This window comes from Haliaeetus albicilla, chromosome 17 (assembly GCF_947461875.1).
Source record: "Haliaeetus albicilla chromosome 17, bHalAlb1.1, whole genome shotgun sequence".
NCBI lineage: Eukaryota > Metazoa > Chordata > Aves > Accipitriformes > Accipitridae > Haliaeetus > Haliaeetus albicilla.
Genome location: NC_091499.1, coordinates 141331 through 165606, shown reverse-complemented (window position 1 = coordinate 165606; position 24276 = coordinate 141331). Strand labels below are relative to the sequence as shown.

The following is a 24276-nucleotide window of genomic DNA, read 5'->3' as shown; positions in this document are numbered from 1 at the left end:
AGGTACAGCAACAAATCAAAGTATCTGATAGCACTTAGGAAAAAACACAGGAGACACGTAACAGCCCATGTGGATCTGTCAAAAAACAAATTGTGTTAAGCCAGTCTCACTGCCTTTATGACTGTGCAACAGACCTCAAGGATGAGGTAATGAATACAGAGGTGCTGGGGACTTTGCAAGCAAAGCTGTGGAGTTTTTATGCACAAGGCAAACAAAACAACTGTCATCTTCAAAGTGCTACTGAAAGAGTCAAAGGCAAAAAGAGAAGAAATATACAGCATTTTGAAAGCAACCACCGAACTTTTTGGTCCACATGAACAGAAGACAGACCCTTCAACAGCCCCCAGAGAGAGACAAAGTCTGACTGGTTAAGATGAACAAGTTTCATGGCAAGTTTGTGCAAAAAACAAGTGGAAAGTAACCAGAAGTTCACTGGATCTTCCAAATCAATACAAGATGTATCACCAACCTACAGAGAACTTCAGGTGCAGATGCTCAAAGGATAGATATTTCATTTGATGTCTAAGAACAAGTGGTAGGTCTTGGACAGCTAAAATCATGCAAGGCAAAGCAGAAAATGGGTGAAATTCAGAATGAGGGCTTCAAAGGAGACACTTCTGACAGTGCCAAGAACTAAATGGTGTTCTAAGGAAAAGTACAGCTTTGCTAAACTAAACATAAGCTAGGAGAACATCCACCAAAGAGAAAGTGGGAAAGATAAGACTAATTGAAAATAAAGAGCTAATAGCAAAAAAGTATTTTTAACTATCAGATAAGGGTTGAGACCATAGTAACAGTGATACCACACATCCATGAAAAAGAAGAAAATTTTAAGAACTGAATCCTATTGTCCTCACCACAGAAATAGAACACAGAAAGGGTAAGTTAAAAGAAAGTAACCAAAATATCCACAGCCATACACAGTGAGAGAAGCATGACTGAGTAGACTAGAAACTAGTTTCAGTAGAGGAAGAAAAAGCCATATCTGAGAAACACCAGAAGGACCTGAAGTTGAAGTTAGGACAAAGAAAAAGCAAGCATTAAAAATGCTACAGGCAGTTAATTTAGTGATGAAGTATTGAATACAATATTGGCAGGAGAGCTCATTACTTGCAGACAGATAGTGAATTGTTAAATTTAAATCCTGTCAAAAGAAAGATTATGAACAGCTCAAGTACATTATCAGTTTCACTGAAGCAGACTATGGCGTGGAAGAATCTCCCAGAATTTAAGAGCAAAATTAGGCATTGCTTCTGCTGAGATTTGTACACAGGAAGTAGGAATGCAAGATGCTGAGATGGATAAGTTACAGAGGGTTACTTTCTGACAGGAGGACTAGACTGATTTGAGAAACAGGAGAGAATAGCAAAATGAGTATGGCAGGCCTACTCCAGGAATTAAAAGTTAAAGGTCCCAGAATATGTGGCAGTTGTCTAAAAATGAATTAGATAACTGATAGTTCCTATATGAAAAGTTCTATGAAAAGGCAATGAAGAGGAAAGTTCTGTTCATTGTCACTTTAGGGAGCATAAGGATTGAGCAACAGCTGAGGAAAAAGTCAAATTCATGGAAAGAAGGAAGTGTTAATAATTACAGAAATTAACATGTAAGTTAAATTCACAAGGAATGAAAAGAAAGATAATTTAGACTTCTGCTAGTAGAGTTTCCTTTTAAGGAAACTTTACTCCAAATACTAATTTACAGTAACTGGCATGTTAGTTGCCAGTCCAGGGGACTCCACTTCTAACTATTGAGCAAAGCTAAGATAGCAGTATGACTAGGTAACTTTTGACCCAATTTCTCCTTTGAATGCTATAAAGCACCAGTTGGCATGTATTAGAAGAAAAAAAAAAAAGTGTAAATAAAAATCTAAAGAGAATACCCTCGTCTCACTTTCCCAAAATATCTTAAAACAACTGCTGAAAGAAGCAGAATATATTAGAGGTGCCTTTTTATATTTCAAAAACATACAGAAATCCGGCCTAAGATCTAGGAGTTACTGTGCAGTATGATATACATAGACACAGCCCTGAAAGGCAAGAAAAAGATAAACAGTATACATAGTGAAGGAAAGAATAAATTTACTCAATTTTTATGGCTTCAGGTTGTTATCATCATCATTACGATTAATTACTTCCCCAGTGTAAGGTCCTGTAAGACCAAATATGTGAACAATAGGAAGCTCAACACCTTAATTCAGGAATTTCTAGGAACACCAATAACCCAGATATCTTGCAGTTTTCCTCAAACTTACAGACACATTGAAAGCTTTTCAATAACAACTTCTGGCAGTTGCCATAAATATTCTGATTATCTCAAAAAGGCTATCAGAACATCAAATCAATAAACTAGGATTTATCTCACACTATGAAGGTCTAAAAGCATTATTATAACAAAAAAAGTGTCAGTATGGTCATTTCTCAAGGACTTCTGATATGGGCATGCATAACCAGCTACAAGAAAAACGGGAAAAGGACAAGTGAAAAGGTTGGGGCAGGAACAGGGGGACAAATGGGGAGGTGCATACATAGCAGGGCATGTGGAAAACCACACAGACAACCAATCTCACTGATAAAGTTACATGACAAAATGGGGCTCGAGCATAATGTCAACTGACCCCAAAGAGGTCTTGTATCACAATCTGACAGAAATAAAATCAGGCACTCCTAACACAAACAAAGCAAAACATCAGATGCCCACAGCTCGTGGCAAGAAAGAAAAATTACTTTCTAGTTAAAGCGCAAGTGTCACTTACCTGTAAAACCATTTACTTTATATAATTCCTTCATATATTGAAGAATTTACTCTGAGATTAAAATATTTTCTTCAATGACTATAATATTTTAAATATTCACTATATTTCCCTTTAAATATCTTAAAAATCTGTATTAGTGGCTTTTACTGCCAGAAACTGTCAGGCATCATTACTGTAATTACTCAGTTATAGTAAGATTTTAATGCTTTAATCTCCTAAATTAATGTAAATCTCAACCGCACACCTGTGTTTGCATATTCTCTTTGATGGGCTCTGTCACCTTAAATGTCAGCATTTACTTAACTCTTGAGTGCTGCTTAAGGATTTCCTGTGCTCCCTATGTGACTGACTTTGCGCATAGACTATTTAATGTGCCTTGAGAGCTGAAAATTACATGCCATATATAAAAAGCTTCAGTATTTATCTGGATGATGACAGCACTGTCCCTTAAAAATCTTTTTTCTTTTTTTTTTTTTTTGACTACATGAAGTATAGAATAGACTGAAAACATTCTGAAATACCTCCAGAACCATTCCATGATTCTCCTGTTACCGTGATAGAAAACCATTCAACGTATCAGGGGGAAATACTCTTAAAGTATAGATTAAAAATAAGCAAGCTCTAGAAACAGGGAACAGCTTATTATTTCTTGTTTACTAAAAAAAAAAAAAAAAAAAAAAAAAGAAACAATTATACAGCGGAATATTCTTCTCTTATTGAATGCCCCATATTAAAGTGTCAAGAAAGGCAATGCAGCACTTCTCTCCTTTCAGGACGAGGAAACATCAAAAGCAGGAAACTCTCACATCTGAACATATTCAAAGGCTGACAAAGCACATAATGCTAACATAACATAAACGTATACCACCAGGTGAAAAAGGATCGAGTCATGGATCTATGTGTGATGGGTTTTTTTTTTTTTTAAAAAAAAGTAAGTTTAGTTTTGAGGCAAGACTATTAACCAGTATTTCAGTCTCTTCTCCCTTAAGCAGTTCCCCAAAATTTAGCGCACACCTGACAGCAAGCCATCTACGAAGTATTACATAAAAAGTCAAGACAGCTAACTTTAGAGACTGGGGTCCAGAAATTATAGTGTCAAATAAGTATAAAAATAAGCTTTACTGAACAAGAGAACCGCAGAATTACTAAACAGAAAGTTTAGCAGAAGTTCCTTTATGTCCACTGGTCTAAGCTGAACAACTAGATGCTTTTTGCAAGACAGCAGGATTTTGACTAACATGAAGCAAATGCTATTCAAACAGCCATTTTCCCATGGAACAGGTAACATCAAGAGAAATACCCCACAACTGGCTATCCGTTTGATGACACTGCTCTAAGAAAACTACATTTTAAATGAGCTAGTAAATACCTATAATAATACTTTATCAAAGTACTATTTCCTAGAAGTTATTATTGTAAAAGTGTCACGTAACAAATCCTGCTCCCAGACCAAGCCTAACCCCTCCCAAGTCAAGCCTAACCACTCCCAGGAAAACACATGGAAGGGACTTCTACCAAATAATGTATCATAGGGTGAGTGAGTGACTGTGTGGTGTGTGTATATAAAATCATTTCTGTTTGCCCCCCAAAGTTCTAACTACTGTCAAAGGTAAAGTTCAGAAGTTAAATTTCTTCAGTGTCTTTCCATTTACCGGAAAGGAGGCTATATTGTAAACATCACCTTTGACAGCATGGTTCAACCACAGCTTATTTCAGAGAAAACACAGGCTAAATTCTGAATTAAGTTCTTGTTACAATAATTTTGAGGGTGAAGCTATTCATGAAAGATGTACAAATGACTGTTAAGATAGAAATCATCTTCAAAATTGAATCTGTTTTAATTTTTAAAAAGATATCTAAAAAAGTTTAAAGTGTCTGAACAGCACAAATCTTAGATAATTTATTTTCTAATGCAATACCAACAGCTTTAAAGCTGTTTAGAAAATAAATGATGGAAATAAACTAGTTAACTAATACTACAAAGTACACCAGTCTCTATTATTTTTGCACTATTAGCAGGCAAAGCAGCACTTCATTAAAACTCCCCTCATCCCCCAAAAAAGTTGAGGTTTGGTGTTCTGATAAAGAGCCTAACACTCATTACACTACACAATGATTTAACCAAAAGGAAAAAAAGAAAATAATTTCACTCCCAAACTCTGACCAAAAAGCAAAAGCTGAGGCAAATTACTGTCAGAGATGTTGAATACATCCTCTCAGAATTTGAGACCATTGAGTTTTTCAAACTGAGAAGTAACAATAGTAAAATTTCAAATAATCCTCATCAGTCTCTATTCTTGGGCATAACCTCAGCCCTTGCCACCAGTGATCTGACAACCTCTTCTCATCCAACCTAACATATCCATGCTTAAACAAAAGGAAAAGACCACTGCCATTTATGTAACTTTTTTCCCTCCTACCACTTACAACTAACTGGAAGAATATCAGTTGTCAAAGGCTCCAGCAGGGTCCCAATCTCAATAACAGTCTACAAACAGCTACATCAGAGTTTAAAATAAAAATGTAAATAATAAAAAATGTACAGAAGTTGCAACAAGGGAATCCCATACATTCATGAGGCAGTCATCTCACATTATCATACAGTTACAATTAACAGCTCACCACATTTTAAAAAAAAAGATGAAAGAGAGAGAGAATGAGGTTCATCACTCCTGCTCCCCCACTTGTATTCTTGCTTTCCTTCTACCTCTTCCTTTCTTGACATTTTATTCAATACCACACACTCTACCTCTTGCCTATGCTGGCATAAATTGGTAGGATAATATAAACACTAATATTGCAGAGTACTGTAAAACTTTGAGCACCAAACCAATGTTCCAGTAGGCTGAGCAGCACCAGTCCAGGCATCTTCCACACTTGCCAGAAAACAGGCTAGCCAAAGCTATTTCCTACAAGAAATATAAATGCAATCTACCTGTTAGTAGTTCAAAAAAGTTTCTCAAATATAAACTCAAAGCAAACTTCCATTTTTTTCAGAAAGTCCAGGTTCCAGAGGCTTCTCACAGAAATACTAAAGATGGACTAACTTAATCCAGTGACAGCTTTGTAAAAACATTTCAAGGAAGACCTAAGGTTCAAATTTCCATAATTTATACTAAATGTAAAGAAGCTTATTTTCACAAACATCATAAAAATTTTAAATTATCACAATTCTATCCATGTTCAAACACAAATTCATTACACTGAAGTCATAATCTTTAACCTGAGTACTTCAAACAGTTTATAGCCTTCCTTTTGCAAGTAAAGGGCATCTTTATAATCAGGTGAAACTCCCCAGAGCAAGTATTTACTTATTTCAATAAACCCTTTCCCATGTATTTTGCTCCATCAGCAATATAAATGTCAGTCACAGGACATAAGAAATCCTATTATAAAAATTAAAACATTCATTTTCATTAAATTTTTGTTTCAGAAAGCTCGTGCTCTTTGACTAAAATCCTCTTTAATGAGATCAGAACTACTATCACTTCAAACTCTCCGCAGCTGACTGTCATATAAAAAAATTCAAAAAGTCTAATATTTTTTTCTTCTAGTTGTTAACAACTTCATTCTTCCCCAAAAAGTTGCTAAATAAGATCATTGACGCTAAAGTCTCCAAAGAAGATCTTAACAGCCAATTAAGTATTATCCCTGAGTGGGATTAAAACTTCTTGATTCTATAAAGCAATAGTTCTCAATCCATAATTCACAAAATCTCAGAAATTAGTTTGCAAAACCCCTGCAAAAAATTATATGAATACATGTCTTGCTTTCTCATGCATGTAAGCAAACATGAAAAGGAGGGAAGCGACAGTTACTGAATTCTTAATGTTAGGTTCACTTTGTTGGTGCTGTAAATGAAGACAACTGTGACAAAACTATACAAGACAATCCACTTACTCCTCCTCCCCACAAAAAATTTGACCAGTTCTTAAATACTGAGAATCGCTTCTTACAGTGGTTCTTAGAATTGTTAACTGGAGAGATAGCTACACCAGACTACACAGAGGTCTGAACTTCAGCGGCTCTGGCCTATCTCAGATTACAATTCTGAAATGCAGAACCATTATCTAGAAAATGCAAGGCGCCTGTCTTCTCTTTAAAGAAATTTAACTAACTTTCTTAGGATAACTTAAGCAATTAAAATTTCATAGTAGAATTTCTATACATTTACCAATATAAAAACTGAACTGTAATACCAGAACTTAATTTCTTTTCCTGAAGACCATCCTTGTTTTCTAACAGGTGGAGCACAAAGTTTGATTTCCATCTTGGCTTATGCACAGTAAGGCACGAAAACATTGTAACTTCTAACAGAGAAGTATGAAGAGCATAGTTAGTCTTCATTTCCTTTTTAAAGCCTTTTACAAATACAACATTGAGAAAAAGAAAACTACTTTTACAGCAGCCCCTACATAACACCACAGAGTTTAGACCTGTTTCAGATACGTATGGAATTCCTTAGTAATATTCGAATGTTTTATACATGATAGTGCAAGGAGGGATTAGTTTTGCTTAAATTCCCACTATTCCCACTGGAATTGGAGGGGGAGCAGGGAATAGAAGCAGGGAAGTAGATTTTCAATGAAATGATGCTTTTTTGCCTCAACAGGCGTAAGAAAGTAATACCTTCTTAATCATTTTGACATATTGAAGGCACATTCAATAGCACAGAACCAAGCCATACTCCTAGCTATTTCCAGCAACCTGCAAACATTTATTTATTCTCACAAGCCTGAATGCTGAAACTGCGACAGTACAATATGAGACTGGGGAATAAGCAAAGGAAATACAGCTCCACAAACACAGCGCTCACTGAAAGGTCTGTTGAACCAGGGAATGACATTTCTAATAGTCTCCTGAAGACCCAGGAAAGCCCATGTGTTACTGTTTAGCTAGACAAATTCATTCTCAACATTGCACAAGCCATCTTTCATCATCAACATGCACTGGTGCCAGATCTTTCAATCCAGCACATATAATGCAGGTCAGGCACATATTTTAGAATATTTAAGTTCTTCTAATTAAGCAGTATTTTAAGAGAAAGTTTTTCTCAGTAGAGTGATGATTGTACGACAATTTTTATTAATTTAAGTTTACTCTGAGAGCTACAGGCAAAGCTGGAACTTTCTAACAAAACAATTCATAGCTGCAATGCAAAACTTTATCTAAAACATTAATGCAGAAACTGCAATAGACATTTTCCTTTACTCCGCTCAGACAAATGAAGCAGTATATAACAGCAGGAACCCCTTTGTAATATCCCTAAAGCATCTGAAAACCAACAGTTGTTTGTCTAGACAGAATTGGTATTTTCAGGGTTTTTCGTAAGTTGGTAAAGAACTAGAATGAGTTTAAGTCAAAAGGGACAAAAGCTTTGAATCTAAGGTCTAATGAGAAAGCAACAACTGTGGAATAAGAGCATTTACAGAATTCTGGACACAACTTATATATTCTGCATTCTCCATAGCATGTATTTTATAGGCCAAAATCAAATGGTCTATTAAATGAAAAGAGTATAGTTTTCGTGTATGTGCGTGTATAAAGTCTATGTAAGAATAAAACTGTTATTTAACTCTACTTTTTTTTTTAATTATATATAAATCCTTCTACACAGTAGGCAATTTTTGAATGCTGTATCTAATACCAGCATTTTTGTTTGGTTGGGTTTTTTAAAGCTAAATATAGTCTTGGTTACACATCTACAGCTCCAGTAACTCACATAATATGCACAAACAAGCAGAATCGAAATTATTTTTAGCATGCACAAACATACACCCATGTGTTGAAAAGATACTTGCAAAGTAGAAGCCTATTATTTTTAACCCACAGCGACAATTACACCATAAGCTACGTTCTTGAGCAATCAGGATTTTCATACGTTGATTATTAAATTTTAATTATGTCCTCAACAGCTATCTTAAGTATTCCCTGAATGCATGTCTTTTTCATTTTCACATAGTTTTCCAGATGTCAGTATTCAAGATACCGCACGATGTACAAAGTCCCCAGGTCACTGTGGTTTGCTTTGGTTACTACAGCAAGAAACCAACATCTTAGAAGTAGTTAGTAGATTGCAAAGATTCTAGAGCAAAGTTTATGAATGAAGACATATGTTGACCAAAACTATTTTCCAACTGAAGTCAGTAATCTGATGACAATGGATCGCACACACACTTCAGGTTAGAATCAAACACAGCCATTGCTTTCTTATTGCTGAAACCTTTAAGGTGAATTATCACATAATTCATCACTTACATGTAAAAGAAAGCAAGGTAATTCTGACTTGAGTGTTATTTGCCCTGATGGACAGATGAGACATATGAATGCTGTATCTGAAGAACACAGACTAGATCCGACCCATCCAGAAACTTGATTCAAAAATACCTCCTATCAGCTTTTGTAAACATTGTTAACTTACCTTTGTAATTACACATTTTTTCAGTTAAGTGTTGGTTGACTGAAACAGACTGAGCTTCTCTTGTTGCAGCACAAAATTACATCAGTTAATCCTCGTTTCTGTGGCATGCACACTATTGTCCAAGTTCAGAAGTTCTGTGTGGTTGTTTTTTTAAAGCCAAAACGGCACTTTTTATTTTTTAAACAGAAGCACTAGAACTATCTTAATGAGAATTTTAAAAAACAACAGGCACATGCAACATAACACAAATACAGAAAGTAACATACTTACAGCTTCAAACAGTAAGTTAACATGTTCCAGGAATTTCTGTCTTAAAGTCTCAGTTAGTTCATTGAAGCGGTATCGCAAGAGATCCATTTCTTGTTGAAGAAACCAACGCCTGAGATCCTCACTGCAAAGAAATAATCAAAAGAAAAAACATAACACATTTTCTGATTATGCATTCTCTCTTTCGTTATAAACTAGATGTCAAACCTAGTGAACACGGCATTAAATATAACACTGACTTTGGCATGGGACCCATGAACCAAGAAGCTTGGAAGAGAAGGCAGGAAACCTTCAGGAAGGAGCACTCAATCAGAAAAGACTTGTGAAGAGACAGTACGAAGCCTACTTCTTTTAATTCCCACTTTTGGGGTATCTGCAGCTGAAGGAACATGCACACATCTCAGATACTGTAACAGTGCTCTACCCTAGGCAACAAATAGCCTGGAAGCAGGCAAAAGGAAAATACGTGACAATGAACTTGGGTGAGGAACACAAATAGAACATCTAACACTTGACAAAAGAGCAAGAGGGGTTTAGCAATTGCAGGTGAGCAAGTAGGAGAATAAATGAGAACACAGGGACAGTAGTCAGTAGACAGCATAAAAGAAGAACAACACTGAAGCCAGTCTCTAAGCACTCATATGACTCTTTTACATTCCAGCACTCAGGTTCCCAGGCATCAGCATATTACTCAAAGCCATAGCAAATAGCTACCAGAATACTAGTAACAAAACCCACCCTGTACATGCAAGCACAGAATGCAGATGATACCGTATCTCGCTATTACAGGGCATTCTTTTAAACTGTCCTCTGAGAGCTACGCTGTGGGCTAGTGCCATGCCAATTCACAGAGCACAGAAATACTGCAGTCTTACATGTTCTCCTTAGAGTATTTAAGCACCTTTTCCCATAGGGAACCAGCGAATTACAAGAGAGCCGTTTGTGTTTTTGTGGACAAAACTTCTGCTTGAAATATGGCTTGAAGAAAAGTAATTCTTATTCAAATTACAATTCCAGACAGAAAGGCTCTGTTAAGGTGCTTTGTAAAGTATAACCCTGTGGAGAGGTTCAGTGCTTGGGATGTATTGATAATCTGTGCAACTTAAAATGGAAGTTAATGCCTTTATGACTGATCTTCTGCAGTTCTTCTGGGATCATCTTGGACAGTAACAAAATTCTAGGATGTGACAATTTTACTGTTTTCCTAATTCATCAGCTTTACACTGCATTTCTTTTCCTAAGCAAAAAAAATAAAAAATAAAAACAAATCAAGCATATATAGTTACTTTGGAGGCCAGCCGGTCTCTTGTTCTTCCTTTCCTTTGGGAGAGCAGATCAAAGGCTATAATCCCACCTACCCACGTAAGTTACCCAAACAAGAAAATATTACTGTTATCTCTACAATACACACACCTACCTGGATTCTTCCTACAGTTGACAAACTAGCTGATGAGCTGGCTTACATTGCTGTATATGTCCAGCATATACATTAAAACTGACTTTCTTAGGAACATCATCATTAGGACATTATTTATGCTCATTTTTTTCCTTATGTCTTCAGAAAATTTTACATCATTTCTAAACCCAAATCATGTCTTATACTCATTGTTAACATTTAAAAAAATTGTACACTCTCGTTCCAGACACATATTAGTAATAACACTTATTATCAAAACCACAAGCTTAACTGAAAAGCAATGTCACTGTCATCAGATAACTAAGCAAGCTGCTGCTGAAGATGAGACAGTTGCAGGTAGTTGAAGCGTGGACATCAGAAACATCTCCTCGTTTTTTGCCACTTAACTTTTTTGTGTGCAGAATACTCAACAGTTTAAATCAGTTCAGTAGATTCCTGACTAGGAAAATAGTATGAAAGAACAGGCTCTTTCATATCAGGTAACAGCACTCGGGGGCAGGGGGGGAGGGGAGGGAATCCTTTTCACCCCCCAAGGAGCAGTAGAAAAGACCAGCATATTTGTTATGAAGTATCAACAATCAACACAGAAGTACTTTAGAAAGACATGAAAATTCTCCTAAATATGGAACCTAAGACCAGTAGCTCACATTCCGGAATTAAATATGAGAGTTCAGTTACCAACAACTTAATGTTAATTTGTGAAAAGCCCGGGCATGGGCCAGAGCTCTATTTTACTAGGCGACCAACACCAGAAGATTCCTGAGATTTAAGTTTCAAAAGGTAGACAGCAAGGGCAACATGGGTACAGAAAGCACACAAAAGTAAATGCTAGTCAATTTAAGAGGGAGCAATTTCAGCACACAAGTCTTACTTATTCTATAAAAAAAAAATGGCAGGAAGTAGAGAAAAGGCCTTGCTAAGTTTGATGAAGAACTTATGTCTTTGTTATGTGACACATTAAAAAAAAAAAGGCACTAAAGTATGTTTGAAGTTTCCTGAATGGAAGAGAGTCTTGCTGTCAGAGCGGTGGCAAGATTTATTTCTTCCATCTTAAGTAAGTAAAGTGAAGATTATGCTCCTGTGACTTTCAAGAGTCTTCATAGCTAATCTGATAACGTGAAGAGATATGCAACAGACAGAAGCAGAAATGCATGGTCATGGCCAACATGCAAGTAAAATTCTCTTTAGAGCTGTGTTTGCCATGAAAGTGAATGAAACAAGATTTTTCTATTTCCTGGTCTTGACAGATACAAGTGACATTACAAGAGGTGTGTGAAAGAAGGGTATGGGTGAGACTGTTCACTCAAGACTGTACATACCATATCTTAGCAACATTATATGGGAATAAGTTTTCAAGTCTTGGATTTCAGAAGGCAGAAGAAGGACAGTCAAGAGATGATAACTACATTACAAATTTAACTGACAAGAATGGTGGAGCTGGCCACTTCAGACCATGTAGAAATAAAAGCAAAACAATCCAATTTATAAGTGAGGACTGATGCAGACTAGAAAAAAAAGTTGATGTAAACCCATACCCCTGGGTGGCACTGTTGGCCAACTGAAAACTTAAAAAGGCAGTGTCACAGGAAAACAAGCCTGTAAACACAACTGCCTGGCACAAGGAACTGAATTCAACCTAGCTTGCAGTTACGTCTATTCAAGTACACTTTTTCAAACATTCCTACCTTAATAGCTTTCATCAATTAACCTAATGATTTGTGCCAAGCCTGTTTTTCTGATCTAATATGAGAAAAACTTAAGAGAACAGTATATTCTATTTGCCTCCCAATTTTATCTTTTGGGGCACATGCCAGTTTTACAGCATAGAAATATCTCATCCCGGAAATAGCTGCTTTTCAAGACGGAATGAAGAATGCTGGGTACATGGTCACCTCACAGTGCTCAAGATGCTGTCTTCCATTTTACCAGTAAGCACGAAGCCCACCTTTTCAAAGAAACAAAAAAAGCTAGCTTAAGTGGAAACTGACTATCAAGCTGCTTTATTGAAACACTGCATCAAACTATCTGTATATAAACGGGAACACAAATATACATTTGCAAGTAGTTTTAAGAGTGCGCTGGAGCTCTATCCAAGGCCCCACTCCCCTAAGAAGGGGTCTTTCCCCCTAGACTACAAAGCCAGGCTCTTCCCTGCTGATTCTGTGGCCCAAAATAGCGTGTACTCATTTCTGTACAGTGGTTCACCTTCAACAAGCTGCCCACCTCTGCCCTGCCTATAGCCTAATTCTTAAGATGCTGCTCTGAAACACAGGGTTTGAACCATGTCTCACATTTATTTCCTAAGCAAGCACTGCAGTCAAATAAGCTCATACAAAAGACAAGGATCTTCTTTCAAAAAGACAGCTTGCAGAGTAAAAGAAAGCAGCCCAATTATCTGCATCTATCATTAATTCCAGGAGACTCCAGAGCCATTATAGAGATGCAGGGCAGCAGGGGAAAGATCTCACTTAGCCAAGTCACTGCTTGGTTATTTCTGACTGAGGCAGCCTTTCACTCAGCATGCTAACCACTGTCATTCACATATGCCTTCCTCCCTTCTCAGCACAGTGGACAAAGCTTAGTGAATTCCACTCCTGAACCAAATAACTAACTTTCAGGCTTTTGGTACATGGTTTGTATTGCCTTCTGTGAATCTGACCCAAACACGTTTCTCCTGAAGGCACAGACTAACCAAAAATAGATGCCTCTAATTCCAGATCAGATTCATGCCACCAGACAATTCTACCTTCCAGAATAGCAGAAGTTTCTTCAGAAGTGTCACTACCACCACCCTCAGAGCATCTCATCTCCTACAGAAAAGCAATGGTCCCATCTAAATAATAACTAAATGCTTAAAGTTTTACAAAAGAGGATAATGGAAACCAAACTGACTATTCAAAATGCCCCTAGCTGCATAATAAGCAAGTGTCCTGGTTTCAGCTGGGGCAGAGTTAATTTTCTTTCTAGCAGCTGGTATAGTGCTAGGTTTTGGATTCAGTATGAGAAGAATGTGGATTACACTCTGATGTTTTCAGTTGTTGCTAAGTAATGTTTAGACTAAGTCAAGGATTTTCCAGCTTCTCATGGCCAGCTAGCAAGAAGGCTGGAGGGGCACAAGAAGTTGGCACAGGACAGAGCCAGGGCAGCTGACCCAAACTGGCCAAAGGGATATTCCATACCATGTGACATCATGCCCAGTATATAAACTCAGGGGAGTTGGCCTGGGGGGGGATCGCTGCTCAGGAACTAACTGAGCATCGGTCAGCAAGTGGTAAGCAATTGCATTGTGCATCACTTGTTTTGTATATTCCAATCCTTTTATTATTATTGTCATTTTATCATTGTTATTATTACCGTTACTATTTTCTTCCTTTCTGTTCTATTAAACTGTTCTTATCTCAACCCACGAGTTTTACCTTCTTCCTTCTGATTCTCTCCCCCACCCCACTGGGTGGGGGGAAGTGAGTGAGCGGCTGCGTGGTGTTTAGCTGCTGGCTGGCATTAAACCACAACAGAAACATTAAGTTTTCAGGTGCTTTTTAGTCCCAGGGTACTTAAGGATGCTACCTTTTAGGAGTTTTTGGTAGAAACTTACAATACAGGTAAAGCAAGATATTTTCTTGTAAAAATCAGCAGGACCAGTGTGACTAAGGGAATTTATAAAAATACACACAACAAACATCAGCACTAGAAAGAAACCAATTTTACATCTGTTATTGATAATCGCTAATAATATATGTAGAATAGAGAAGCATAGAAGGCATTTCAGCTGTAATTCTGTTATTCAACTTCCTTGCTTTTTTCAGGATTTTAAACTATGCTATCAGAGTCACTGCAGCAAAGACTGCTATTGATCTTCACATCCACAACATGTTCTTCACTATACATGCATCACAGATCTATCTGGCTCATCGATCACGTACATCAATAAACTGTCTTCAGCACAGCCCAGGTGTCTTTTGAAAGGGCAACACGATGGGATATGAATAATCCAGAAGATTTCAGGCTGTTTAAAGTCACCCAGGGCCTGTCATGGTGAGGTTTCCTCCATCTGGAGGCTTTTTGAGGCTTCTGCTACTACCTATTCTGTAGGTACCTATATATATGGTCTGTAGCAGGCACCCACCATGTTTTTAGCCTCCTTGCTCTCTTCTCCAACACTTGCCCCAAAACTCTCAACTCTCTCATGACCCATTCCAAGGAAAAGTCCCATCAATTCCAGCTCCATATCCTGGCTTAGAGCACAATCCCTCCTACTCACCTTCCTGGTCTGTTTTTGCTTATGAATCTGTATCAATCCACAGCAGCACTTCAGTCATGTCAGCTATCATGGTATCATAATATGTTTTCTACCACATTCACCTAATTTAAACAAACTATATTGCAACTTAAAGTGCAATTGAATTAACAATTCGAAACAGTACACACTTTATATTTGCCAGTTTTAATTCTAAAAAAGGACTGCAGTGGCAAGGAGTCAGGAGTTCACACTGATGCATAAGCATAACAAAGCTGCTAACAGACATAAAGCACTGACAACCTCTACAATTTCATCCAAAAACTACAGCTGAAGCAACAGGAATGCACTTGACAGGATCAACTTTGTGCTTGAGGCTTCACACGACAAAAAAATTGCAGCGCAACCATCCACAGCAATGAATTTGGAAGAAAAGCAGAGTCAGTAGAGGAAACCTCAAAGTCAGATGGTATTTCTAGCTTGCAAGAAACAAGGCTCTCTCTTTAGACAATAATATAAAGCCTATTTACATAGTCAGGGCTTTGGTCAGTAATCAACAGTTTAAGCATATGCAGCAGTTAAATTATCAATCACTGCGAATGCTTGACAAACACTTAATACTGGTGTGCTTTAATCTCAAAAAAGGTGTCAAAAGGAAAAGACTCAAATCAAAATTCTGTACGTAAAACCCAAAAGTTTATACTGTTGGGTTTTTTTAATTATTACAAAATCTGGATATTCATTTTGATCCTGAGTATCCCTTTTCATCACAGTTGAAATCAGGTTCCTAGCAAAAAAGCCCTCTGTTCGAGCCTACCTTTCTATTGAGTAGCCATGCAACCCTACAGTATCTGTAATGTCTATAATAAAGCAACATAGTATCTGTATACATTTTAAATTAATAATAAAGAGTACAGCATAATCCAAAAAGTACTTACGACTGACAGTAAGCAAGGCGTAGTATGAAATGAGAGATATGGTCTTTTCTTCTTGCCTCATAATCATCCTCAGCCAAAGCCTACAGAACATATTATTATTATTTCAGAGAAATAATCTCTTCCAGATTAAAAATCCACATTTATCATTGCTGTTCAACAGTGTATTAATACTCTTCTTTAAGACAATAAATGCAAGACTATTAAAGAAGGGGGTTGTCCTAAAGACAGAAATACATACTCTCAAAAACCACATCTCTGACAAAACGACAGAATACAAGTTTTAGGAATAGTATTTCATCACGTCTACTTCTATTCAGAATTCTTGAATGGTGTAAAGAAAATTAAATGCAAGAAAGTTCCCTTTTTTGATTTTTACTCACTTTGTAAGGAAACTTAAGCTTCCGGAGCTCAGCCCCCAGCTTAGTTTTGTATGAATCACTACCTCTTACATAGCTCACACCAAGGTTTTCAACTACTTTGAGCACTGGGAAAAAAAAAAGAAAAAGTCCATGTTAGAGACAAAATATTGAATAGAAATCTAACTGTATTGTGTCTTGGGCAACGCACGAACTGGGGTAAGGCCACAGGAATTGCTTTCAGTGGTATGGGGAGCAAAGGGGTAAGAAATAGGGAGGATGAGGTGTAGCCCACAAGTCCCGAACAGCTCGCCCAACTCTGGGATCCATACAGCCACCACGGAAAGGGAGACAGCTAACTCTGATGGATCAGTCTCAGAACATCGGTTTCCACGGCAATGATAGAAGCCTCGGTTTTCAGAAGTTCAGGGGAACCCTTGCTCCCAGCCACAACGATCCGAATCGCTGTACTGAGACCATCAAGTACGTCGCAACAGCTAGGAAGTGAAACATGCTCCTAAAAGCCACCAGTGTAAGCCAAAACTATACAGTCCCGACTGCTTTGCACCAAGCACTCGTCGTGGAATCAGTCACGGCTCTCCGAAAGGCCTGCAGCAACACGTTCTCCTTCACGGGGGGGTCACTGCAGCAGAGCGGGCAGCCAGTTCGCCTGAACAACCAGCAAAGAGAGCGTCGGAGCCCGCCAAAAACGCGTACAGCCCTGACGGGAAGAACCGAAAGCTCCGCCGGGGGGGGCGGGGCGCGGCCGGGGACGCTGCTACTCACGCTTCAGGCGGTCGACGGCGAAGTTCTCGAACTCCACCAGAGAGACGTTTTCCGTGGGGGGGTCCAGGTAGAACTGCAGGCTGTGAGGGTACAGCTCCCGCCGGTCCCCGGCCAGCCGCGCCTGCTTCAGCCTCGCTCGGCCGCTGGAGAAATCCATCTCCCCGGCCGGCGGGCGTGGGGGCCACACGGGCGCTCAACCACGGGGGCGGCACGACCGGGAGGGAGGAGGGAAGGAGAGGGAGGTAGGCGGGGAAGGGAGGGGGAAGGCGGCAGCCGCCGCCGGCCCTCGGCCCGGACAGGGCCCGCCCGCCACCGAGCCGCCCCGGGCTGCCGCTGCCTCCGGCTCCGGCTCCCGCCCGTCGCGCCCAGCCGCCCCCCCCTCCCCGTTCCCACGGCGACCGCCCCCGCCCGTCGCCGTCAGGCAGAAGGCCCCACCTGGGGCCGCGCGCCGGCCCACCGCCCCAGCTTCCCGCGCACAGCCGGCCCCGCCCCCGCCGCGCCGCCGCGCCTCACGCCCAGCCCCGCCTACCCACGCCACGCCCCCCGCGCGGCGATTGGCTGGCGGACGGCGAAGCGGGCGGCGTCCCGTAGAAAGGAGCCCGCCGGCGTGGTGACTGGTGCTGCCTGCGGGCGGGCCCCGAGTCCCCGGGCCCGGGCCCCGGCCCCGGCCCCGGCCCCGGCCCCGGCCCCGGCGGGTGCTCAGCGGTGCCTGGCGCATCGTCCCCTCCGTGCCTAAGCTGGCGAAACGGGTCCTTCGGCCTGGGTTTTCTGACAGCGCGGGATACGCTGTCTCCGAGGCCTCTGTCCTCTGAGGGCGCCCGAGGCCTGCCGTCAGGATTGGCGCAACTGCTGGTTTTCGTCAGTCCTCCGCGGTTGTCCCCTGCTCGCGTTAGCGACGGCGGTATCGTCCGACTCCTGCGCGACCGCAGTACCCAACGCTGAGGGCCACCACGCCGCTAAGTTCCATGACGCCGTTAGGCTGGTTTGAAAGTGAAATGTTCAGCGCAGTATTCAAACCCTGAGGAGCTTCCTTTTAATCCCATCCGCACTGTTCTACAGTTGTAGGATTTTGTCATTTTTCCAAGAGAACTGCAGGATTTGGCATTTGTGCCGCTGGTTGACCGTTTTGCTGCAGCCGAGGTTACGTTCCATTTTGTGTCTCTGCCTCAAAATGCCACCCATTTGCTGATTTTCCCCAACCAGAAAAGCTGGCTAATGATCCGGCAACAAATTCAGAGTGCAAAGGGGTGGAAAATCAGAATGGACACACAGTTTACGCCCACAAAGTGAGGAAAATCAGCTTAGGCCGGCAAGTTCTTAAGAATGATGAAGCAATCATGGACCAGGACACATGCTAGTCTCATGTTCACAGGCGATACCCAAGACATTGCCAAGTAATCTGACTGCAGCTTTTAACAAGCACTGCCACTGGAAGGCAGCCTAAAACTGCAGCTTGCCTCTGTACTACCAAATTAAACACGGTGCTGAGTTCAGCTGATGTGGAACAGCCCACTCCAGTTACCCTTCAAAACAAGGTGGCCACATCCACGTTGCCTATGGAGAATACTCCTATCCTCATGCCAGTTCTCAAACTGTGAAGTGTCCTCATTGGTCAGGGCCAAACCTCTGCCAAGGGGCCATTTGAACAGTTTAACAGGATAGAAAATCAAGTTTCACTCTCCAGGGCTGCTCTGTAGTTTTCCAGGAAAAAACATCCTGTCAGTATCTTTTTATATATTTTTTTTAATATTTAACCCAAAGCAACTTTATATTTTTATATATATATAAAGCAACTTGCCATGGTTTAACCCCAGCCAGCAACTAAGCACCACGCAGCTGCTCGATCACTCCCCCCGTACCCCTGGTGGGATGGGGAGGAGAGTTGAAAACAAGTAAAACTTGTGGGTTGAGATAAGAAGAGTTTAATAATTGAAATAAAAATAAAATAATAATAATAACAATAACATAGTAATGAAAAGGAAGGTAACAAAAAGAGAGTGAAATATAACCCAAGAAAGACAAGTGATGCACAATGCAATTGCTTATCACTTGCTGACTGATGCTCAGCCAGTCCCTGAGTAGCGATCCACCTCTCCTGGCCAACTCCCCCCAGTTTATATACTGGGCATGACATCACATGGTATGGAATACCCCTTTGCCCAGTTCGGGTCAGCTGCCCTGTCTGTGTCCCCTCCCAACTTCTTGTGCCCCTCCAGCCTTCTTGCTGGCTGGCCATGAGAAGCTGAAAAATCCTTGACTTAGTCTAAACGCTACTGAGCAACAACTGAAAACATCAGAGTGTAATCCACATTCTTCTCATACTGAACCCAAAACATAGCACTATACCAGCTGCTATGAAGAAAATTAACTCTACCCCAGTCGAAACCAGGACATAACTTCAACCCAAAGCAACTTTCTTTGAATAGCCAGTGCTCATACCTCCACAGTTTCTTCCCCTCCTCCACCTGGCTGCTACACGAGTTACTCAGGAGTAGGAGTAAATCCGCCAAAGTCAACCTAGTAGTTGCAAGAAGGCAGAGCTTCTGTTTTCGTCTGGCCAGTGTGTTAAAATCCAAGAGATCTGACTGAGCCTGGCAGTGCCCCATCCAGGGCAGGTCAAGGAGTAAGACAAGAGCTCGCGCTTTTGCTTTGAGTGCTGTACCCGGCCTGGTCCAGAGGGGGAGAAGTGTGACAATGCCGAGAAGTAGTCCGCAGAAAAAAACAGCAATGTTTTTCATTTTCATTTCATTTCAATTAATGTTTAGGGTTTGACACATAAACGGTACCACACTTTTAGAAATTGTGGTATGCATTTTGCTGTCCATCACCACTTCTTCTATTGAACCATGTTCTGCTGATTTTTTACAGGTCAGCAGTTATGTCTACATCTGCCTTTTTGTTGTTGTTGTTGTTTCTCTACTAGTCTCTTTTCCTCTAATGCTGAGTAATGAACCCCGAATTGTCTGAAATTAGGTGAAGACCTAAGCTGTTTCTTTTTTTTAACCATTAACACTAACCTTATTGCAAAAAGTAATATGATTACTTCAGCAGAAATTAAGAAGCAAAATTAACATCTATATTACTAGACTCAAATAAATCTTACAGTGCAAAACCTCATGAGGGGTTTGTCAGCCCTTGCACACGAAAATCCTTTTCTTGGGAAAAGAAAACAGACAAATAAATGAAAAGATATAATCTTACTGGAAAACTCCCGAAACCACAATTCAAACAATCTCGTAACACAATCTTTCTTATTCACATATTTATTGAAACCTATAGACAGTTTCAATAGCATTTTTGGTTACTTTTTCCCATGTATATTTTCATCAATTCTATAGGTAACATTACCAGCAGGGACTGATTTTTTAAGTATTTTTTTAACAGAATCACTGATGTTGCAACAACCCACCTCACAAATGTTTTACAGCAACATCCATATGGTCAGCTGTCAAACTGTCCCCATCATCCCATCCAAACACAGTCTAATCCATCCTACCCCAACCTGTTCTGCTACCTAATTAACAAAACCCAAATTCCTTATTTGCATTAAATGTGTATCTTTGCACAGTTTCTACTCCCACTTTTGTTATACTAACTAGCAGAGTGCCTGATGCTAATCCATTGGAGCCCAGTTCTCTACTTGCATGATTACCACTGCTAGTAGGAGGGTAAACATGGTGATGCCAATATCTAGTCTCTCTTTCAAGCTGCCTTGTTCATCCATCATGTCTGGGATGTTTGGATCTCTAGGGATGGCAGGGATTAGCACAAAATGTCCCTTCTCTGCTTCCAGCTCCCTTTCAGCTCTTATTGTTAATTTACCCACAATCTTACTTACTGCGTGTATCATCAGCCTGATCAAATTCTTGTGTAACTCAGTCTTTAGATATATTGCCTTCATAACTTGCTTTCTTGATGTTTTCACCTCTTAAAATACTCTTCTTGAATTTTTTTTAAACTGCTGTTTATTCGAGATATTTATTTATAGATTTTTTCCATCACTTAACTCAATTCCTATACTGATCTGGCTTTTTCAGAAGTCTTGACAGGTTTACAGTTTTCTTGGAGTATATTTGTGTCATTTCTAGCCCAACTTCTCTTTGTATGTCTATTTTGCAGTTCTTTGCTCCATGCTTTTTATTACTTCTTTAAATATTTGCCATCCAGGTTATACTGAGGGTTTTTTTCTGACCATGATGCACGGACACCTCTGTACTTACTATAAATAGCAGGGTAAATCTTCTGAGCTGGCCTTTAAATTCCTGCAGGCTCTGAAGTGAGTAAAGCATGAATCATGGAGTGAAGAGAGGTTCAGGGGGCTATTTTAGTCGGACTATGGTCTCGGTCTCTCAGTGTTAATTTATTTAAGTGGGGAGTGACAATGGTCACATTCCTTGTGACCACTCTAAGTCTCTCTGGATCCACTCATACAGGGCTTTCAGATCCTGGATTTATTCCTCGAGTCCTCTGTCCAAGACTCTAGTACACAGGCAGAAGAAAGCTAGATACATCTTCACAATCTTCTTAAATTTATCCTGGCAGGTAGGTAGGTCTGTCATCCACCTCTGCCTCTCACTGCATGCATCTTCTTCAGTATGTGTAGGCTGCTGTAGTGAATACGCTCACTGCATCCTTGTCCTGTTATGTATCATATTTTCAATCCCTTAAGCATCATTTTTCAAGCTACATATCACGGAAGAATTTGCCCTACACCTGTGCTAGGATTCTCTGAAAGGATGCCACTCTTGTAGTCCATTACAAGATGTTCCATGCATTTTAAATAATTTTGCCTGCCATGCTGGGGCTTGGGGGCAGGGTGGGGGGGGGTCACCTGGGTTGTTTTTTTTTTCTCTTGTTAATCTCTCTGATAACTTTTGAGCATTCGATCAATGTTGGGGGGGGGGGTTGAAGCATCAAAGATAAGTACTCGCAAATTTGAGAGATTAGAATCTGGGTAAAGGAAAGAGAGAGAGTCTCAAATTTCTACCACAGGAAAGAAAAGCAGAACTCGGCTTCTTGTGTGTGTGGAGCAGCAGCAACCAGCCAGTTAACACAAACAACCTGGCCGATCACCGTAAATACAGCTTGAGCTCAGCTGCTGCGCCATCATCTCCAAACAAACAGGGAAAGATTTGAGCTGTCGAGCACCAGAACCAAGAAAGGAGAACTAATTTGTAGACTTAATGTATTCTGCTGCACAAGGATCTCCTTCTTTTTCCTCATATGTCTATCTTTACCATATTTAAATTGTGAGCTTCTGAAACACACAAAGAAGTTTTTCAGTCTGTCTATCTGTATAGATACGGAGGTTTTCTTTTCTTGGAAATTATTACCACTAAACTAATTTACAAGAAAAAAAAAAGGCACTTGTTACATATAACATTTAAGATTTGCTGCATTTCTAATACTCTCTCTTGAGATAAATCAAATTTCTACCCATATAGCAGTAAAGAATAGGATCCTTTCTTTTCAAGTAATATGTAGGTAACTGAAAAATTTCTTTACCCCAAAAGTATTGTTATCCAACATAAAAACCAGACATAGCTATGTATCTAGGATTTTTTATCTTTGTCTTTTAATTGTATAAAAAATTAATTGCCACGATTCAGAATAACGCAAAGAAGGTTTAAAATATTTTTTACAAGGAGAATCTCCTATTGTCTGAAAATGCCAAAATATTATTCCATCTGTAATAAAAGAAAGCCACTGCAGTTTAAGGATTTTCTTCAGCCTTTCTGGTGTTTATTTAGGGCTATTGAATAATACAGACTTGGCCAGGCAGATTTCCTGTATTAAGCCTATGACTTGATCATGAAAAAATGTCCTGTTCACTACTGACACACACAGAGTTTTCAAATACCCAGTTGCTGTGTAAAACAGTCTGCAAAATTCCAACCTAAACCTAAGTGGCCAGCTGCCTTCCAGTTGCTAATAAATCTTTGTTAGACTTACCCAGAGCGCTTTCACCATTACAAGTGAAAACCCCCAAAATAAACACCAGGCTAGGATCTGGACTGCCTAACTGAGCCACTAAACCTGCACCTACCTTTTAAGCTCTTCTTTTAAAAGGAATATTTTCCCATGAAATACTTGGAAGGAGGTAGGTATCCTGCTGGCCTCCGAAAGGACATCCAGCCTGCCTAAATTTAGGTGCCTGGGTAGCTGGTTTATTTTCCATTTGTTTACCTCAAGTTTGTTTGGGCTGGGGGGGGGGGTTGTTTGTTTTCTGGGTTTGGGTTTTGTGGTCTTTTTCAAATGTAAGTGATGCACAGGAGGGGAAACTTAAGTATTTTTGCAAGTTAGGGGAAAAGAGTCTCCCTTGCATGTAACACTAGGTCCTGTTCCCCATTATGAATTGATACCAGCATAAGGAGTTAGAGGTAACTCCTACATTCCTTATGCAAGCAAAATTCCAAATTAATTGGAGGTTGCCTGAGCAAGACATATGAGATGAAGATGATTAACATACTAGCTAATTCTTGAGCCACTTTCCTACTAGAAACTAAATATATTACTTTGTCTTAGTTCTTAGCATTTTGTCTTTATGTTACTTTTGTGCTAGTATTTCCTTTGGCTGAGGCTTTGTGGAAGTGGAGCTAAATAAGCAACACTGAACAGTTTATCAAAAAGTAACGGTGAGAAGTTCAAATAAAGGCTCCTCTCCCCGTTAAGTCTTGTCTAAAACTGCATTGGTTTCACTGCAAGCAGAATGTAGCCTCAAATTGTAAAACCCCAACCCCATCCTCCAACACTGTGGACATCAGTTCCTACTGCAACACTCCTTAAAATTCATGGCTTGCTGATAAAACTGTTGATTTATTTTCAGACTACAGAGCTAGACTAACTATTGGCAGCAGTATCTTGGCAATCTTTCTTCAGATCACCTACGTGAATATGTAGAAATCTGGTACACCCATTATTGTTTTGAAAACTACATGGTACCTTTGCATAACAAATTTCAGAAGCTGAGACTCATCCTAATAACTTTTAAACAAGTGTTAAAATTGCCTACAATATAGCCGCACTAAGTACAAGAGATTACTATGTTCATACTTCCAATTAGGAAACCAAGTTTATCAGTTGCACATCTATTAATAAA

General features: G+C 39.8%; 1 protein-coding gene and 1 long non-coding RNA gene across 4 annotated transcripts in view; one reads left to right on the top strand and one right to left on the bottom strand.

The window, feature by feature from the left end:
- The window catches only part of PRIM2 (DNA primase subunit 2), a 132527-nt gene extending 114858 nt beyond the window's left edge, over positions 1–17669 (bottom strand). The window contains exons 1-4 of one of the 3 annotated variants that reach the window (XM_069804567.1): positions 17178–17669; positions 16416–16519; positions 16036–16115; positions 9447–9567 (exon numbers count right to left, since the gene is read on the bottom strand). In XM_069804567.1, the coding sequence (XP_069660668.1) occupies positions 9447–9567; positions 16036–16115; positions 16416–16519; positions 17178–17334 (462 nt within the window). In that variant the 5' untranslated portion in view covers positions 17335–17669. The remainder of the gene's footprint in view (positions 1–9446; positions 9568–16035; positions 16116–16415; positions 16520–17177) is intronic. The other 2 variants (XM_069804565.1, XM_069804564.1) reach the window with 2 other exon arrangements.
- A 3771-nt stretch (positions 17670–21440) lies between these two features.
- The window catches only part of LOC138689518 (uncharacterized), a 25385-nt gene continuing 22549 nt past the window's right edge, over positions 21441–24276 (top strand). Inside the window, exon 1 of the long non-coding RNA XR_011328339.1 lies at positions 21441–21719. This is a non-coding gene — a long non-coding RNA (uncharacterized lncRNA). The remainder of the gene's footprint in view (positions 21720–24276) is intronic.